This window comes from Penaeus japonicus, unplaced genomic scaffold, assembly GCF_977035675.1.
Source record: "Penaeus japonicus unplaced genomic scaffold, GWHDUDI00000001_assembly GWHDUDI00000015, whole genome shotgun sequence".
NCBI lineage: Eukaryota > Metazoa > Arthropoda > Malacostraca > Decapoda > Penaeidae > Penaeus > Penaeus japonicus.
The window spans coordinates 30,208,336-30,213,335 of record NW_028234417.1 but is presented as its reverse complement, the minus strand read 5'-3'; the positions used below and the strand labels follow the sequence as shown (position 1 = coordinate 30,213,335).

General features: G+C 35.8%; 1 protein-coding gene across 9 annotated transcripts in view; it reads left to right on the top strand.

Annotated features, from left to right (window-relative positions):
* Nucleotides 1-5,000, top strand: part of LOC122266353 (DENN domain-containing protein 1A) — a 41,794-nt gene that overhangs the window by 35,747 nt on the left and 1,047 nt on the right. For 8 of the 9 annotated variants that reach the window (XM_043036053.2, XM_043036060.2, XM_043036058.2 and 5 more), the window contains 2 exons: nucleotides 385-541; nucleotides 3,057-5,000. The exon at nucleotides 3,057-5,000 is cut by the window's right edge and continues 1,047 nt beyond it. In XM_043036053.2, the coding sequence (XP_042891987.2) occupies nucleotides 385-541; nucleotides 3,057-3,715 (816 nt within the window). In that variant the 3' untranslated portion in view covers nucleotides 3,716-5,000. Of the gene's footprint in view, nucleotides 1-384; nucleotides 542-2,248; nucleotides 2,306-3,056 lie in introns of all 9 variants that reach the window. The other variant, XM_043036057.2, reaches the window with a different exon arrangement.

Here is a 5,000-nt window from a genome sequence, read left to right as displayed (position 1 = left end):
TGCTTTTTTTATAATTGCCTGCTTTAGTTGCATGCCTTTTTAAAATTATAGGACCATTTGGGTGAATATCCTGCATTTTTAAACAGAGTTTAATTTCATATTTATTTTTTTGGTATCATGTTTGCTTTGGTTTGCTTTTAAAGTATTATTGCTTGTTCAAACAATATATGAGACATGAATAAGAAATCATAATTATTCAAATGAATCTTAATAAATCTTACATCTTGCTACTGATCATTATTGACATAAAGTAATTCATGACTTTCACACCAATTTGAATAATGTTGAGGCAAAAAAATAGAAATAGAAGAAACAGGTGAATCTCAAAACAGTTGCGCAGAGTTGAGAGCACCACGCTTACTAGCACGTATTGCTGCCTTCCAGGACGGCCAAGACCTCATCTTTCTGGAGTCCCCACAGGATGAGATCTTCGACCCGCTCTTCTCTAAGGACATCCCCCAACGGCCCATACAGAGTGTCCGACCCAGCCAGCCGCCCCCTCCCGTGCCTGGTGTTGCCAGATCTACCTCAAGCCTCCCAGGTGAGGGTATTGGTGTGGCCCGGAAGTTTACCCGAGTCTTCTGAACAGGGAAAAAGGCCTCTTGGTGTGTGGAGTTGTGGAGTTGTGGAGTTTGGGGATATGTGTTTCGCTGTCACTGCCATATATGAGATAGATTTCTCATATATATATATATATTTAATATTAGGTTTGGTACTGAACTGATATTATGATGTGGCCTTTGTCAAGTCCATAATTAAATCATATACATTTTTTATTGTCACTCTTAGACACCTACAAATAGGGTTTTCCATACCCCGATGCCCAAAACACAGACACCTACTCGCGCTCACACTCAAAAACACAGAAACAGATACTGACAAGCATATAGACATACACATTCACACTCATATTCACACTTACATTCATACTCACATTCACATTCACTCTCACTCTCACATTCACACTCACTCTCACATTCACACTCACTCTCACTCTCACTCTCACTCTCACTCTCACTCTCAGACACACAAACACACACACACACACACACACACACACACACACACACACACACACACACACACACACACACACACACACACACACACACACACACACACACACACACCGCACGCACGCGCACACACACACACACACACACACACACACTCTCTCCTCACGCACGCTCATCACTATAGACTCTCACACACACTCTTCTCTTCTCTCTCTCTCTCTCTCTCTCTCTCTCTCTCTCTCTCTCTCTCTCTCTCTCTCTCTCTCTCTCTCTCTCTCTCTCTCTCTCTCTCTCTGTCTGTCACTCGTCACTCGTCTCTCACTCTCTCATCTCTCATTCTCATTTTATTTTTATTTATATATACATATGTATATGTATATGTACATGTGTGTGTGTGTGTAAATATATATATATATATATATATATATATATATATATATATATATATATATATATATATATATATATATATATATATTTACACACACATACATGTATTTCTAATGCACAGTCTAAGAGCATAGATTGTGCTGATTAGTAAAAATTACAAAGGTTTCATCACTTTGCCCTTTTTTTATGACCAAGTTGATGGGTATTTAGCTCGACACCATTCACAGTAGCAAGTAAACAAGTGAATACCTGAAGTTATCCTAGTTTCTTATGTGTTCAGTTAGAGAAGGATAAATGCATAGTCCGTTTTGACTCCCACGCATCATTAAGTGTATTTTGATGTGTGATTTAACGGGCTTGTCTCATAGTTAGCATTAGATGTTAATACGATTAAAGGAAAGAAAGAGAAAAACTGAAAAGGAACACTTACTTCTGTTTAAGGCTTTCCGTTCTTAATTTGCAAAAAAACATTGTATCAGATACATACATACACACTGCTTCTCTGCTCATGGTATACAGCTTAGCCATAAATTAGCAAATTAATGAGAATTATTCCTCCTTTTTGAGATTTAATAGTAGTTTAAGACTGTGGCAATTTGTTAGGTAAAAATAACAAAAGAAATAAACATAAATCATTGATGATTTTGAAGCTTTTATGCCTGTTACTCATTTTATTGTCACTGAGATTGAGTTCTTGATAACCTTATAGTTATAGTCTTAATTTATTTACAGCTTTAGTTAAAGATTGGATAAGTCAGCCATATTGGTAAGAAACATTAAAATTATATATATATATATTATTTTATTTTTTTCACAGAGTGTATTTGCATTTTTTGTTGCAGGAAAAACCTGCAAATAGCGAGAGCTAAACTGTGAATTGGATGAACTTTTCATGATGGGTAATTTTATAATACATTTAGAAGTAAGATGGTAATCTAGATAACTAAAAGTGTATATATCTTTAGTATAACTTCAAGCTGGTATTCTGCTTTCCATGCACTAGCATACTGCCTACGACTACTTTCACTTTTTTCTGTAAAAAAGAATCAAAAGGATTTTGTTATGTTTGAATTATTAGCCTATTAATATATGCAATAAACAATGCATAGATTACAGTGTCTTCCTTGCAGTCATGCCCACATTTTAATACTGTAGTGTGAAGTATTTTAAGTTATACCTTTCATTTGTACATATTGGTGAATATCAGCTACTAACATACTGTCTTATGAAGACCAACCTATGCATACACAACATAACTTGCATATATGCCAATGCTCTCATCCAGTTTAATAGAATAATTACTGACAGAGCATGATGCACAGTTAAGGGCAGTTCAGTTTATTGTTTAGGGTTGACCCCCTGGCACCCACTTGAGGTGATCTGTTCACAGGCACATTGTATAGGTTACCATCTTACCTACACAGTACAGTGTGTAACCTGGGGACATGCACAGGACCTCTATGCATAGCTACACCTGCACTTTTGGTTACATCACTAAGGCAAGCATGGTGGTACATAACACTTTTTCACGCATGCTTTTAGAGCAGGAATTCCAGTGTCATGCAAAAAATGGAGAAGGACCTTGTTGTAGTATTATTCTACACCTTGAAAATCTGCTCATGTAACTTGCACAGAATCCATTATTTTCAGGAGTGGCAGTACAAGGTGAAGGTGGGGTTGGGGTTGGCAGTGTCAGCATGTCTCATCTCCCAGCACATCCATCTCTAGCTCGTTCCTCAGCTATCAACACGACAGGACTGCCTAATGCCACACCTAAACGCCCTTCAGAATACCGCCCTCTTGCTTCGTATCAGGGGCTCGGGCCAGAGTACCGTCCATTCTCTTCCCTTCAGACTAGCATGGGTACGCCAGTTGGCTGTCAAAACCCCATGTACAACCAGCACAAACCACCGAGCGCAAACTCTCTCCCAAGCTCCACAAGGGGAGGCAGTGCTGCAGCAGCATTTGCATCCAGCATGTTGTCAGGGAGTTCAGACAACCAAACAACGACAGCTGCGGCATCCAGACCAGGCCAGTATGTGCAGTTTGAGCCACCTCTGGCACAACCCAACAAAGCTGCAGTCACTTCCTCCCAGCCACAGAGGCCTCCGAGACTGTCACAGCGGGACTTACTGGGGGATTTCTCCAAGGACTTCCAAAAACTTAGTGTAAATAGTCAGTCCAAAGCTGTGACTCTAGGAAATAACAATAATACCGTAGTGAACAACAATAAAGTAACAGACTCCAGAGGGGAGAGCAAAAATGATGCTAATGGTCCTAGTGAAAGTAAATGGGCAACATTTGATTAAGGGAAAATATGCAAAAAAAAAATAAAAACAAAAGAAAAAAAAGTAAATACATTCATTTAGTCTGTTCAGCATGTTAACATTGAAATATGTTCAGTGTAAACAAGTAGAATTATCATCCCATTCACTTGTGGTTGTGATATCAGGTTTGAGGAAAAGATATAAGACAAAGAAACAAATGAAGTAAATTGCTCTATTGACTACAATCATATTTTAGCACAATCTGTTTAAAATTGTTTTATATTTTAAGAAGAGAATCTACTGGAAGAAATGCATGTTTATTGTATAAAGGAAGACATACTTTAAGGAAATGTACGCTCTTCATTTTCGTAAGAATGTTTATTCTCATTAGGTTTACTCATTATGAACTTTAATTTAAATAAGCCAAAGAAGAAGAAAAACTGGAAGTGGAATAATATGAAATATTTATAGTTTGGGATTTGTAAAACACAAGTAAATACAGGTATGTAAGACCACATTTAATGTAAGTGTTTTTCATACAGTTTGTGATATTTATGTATCAAGATATATAACATAATTCATGTGCTTGGATATTTATACACACACACATATACTTATGTATGTATGTATGTATGTATTTAGAACGAATGCATGTTTATTGTAGAGGGAAAGACCTACATTAGTGACATACAAGCTTTTGGTATCTTCATAAGAATATTCATTCTCATTAGATTTACTAATAAGCCAAAGAATTAAAAAAATGTTCGGGATTTGTATAATGCAGCCAGAGACATGCACTTAAAACCATATAGAATGCAAGTGTTTTTGATACAATTAGTTATATTTATATATCTAGATATATGAATGTATTCACACATGTGCAGTTATAAGAGAGTGTGTGAGTGTGTCTGTGTGTGTGTGTGCATGTGCTTGTGTATGTATGTATATTTGTCTACATATTATATATATACATATATATATACATATATATATACATATATATATACATATATATATACATATACATGTACATATGTATGTAATGTACATATGTACATACATATGTATGTACATATGTATGTATATATGTAGACAAATATTATTTAAATGTGGGCAGTTGTGAACGGAAAATATTACTTTGAATGAAAGAAAATACATGTTTATTGCCAGCATTAAACACTTTTTATAAGAGTATGAAAATCCCAAAATGGCTAAGTAAAATTTCTTTTCTTACTTAAATTTGATTCACTTGTCAATTATTCTATATAATACATCTGGGGTAGTCACATACAATTTGTATTACTAATAATCTATATAAATGTTATAG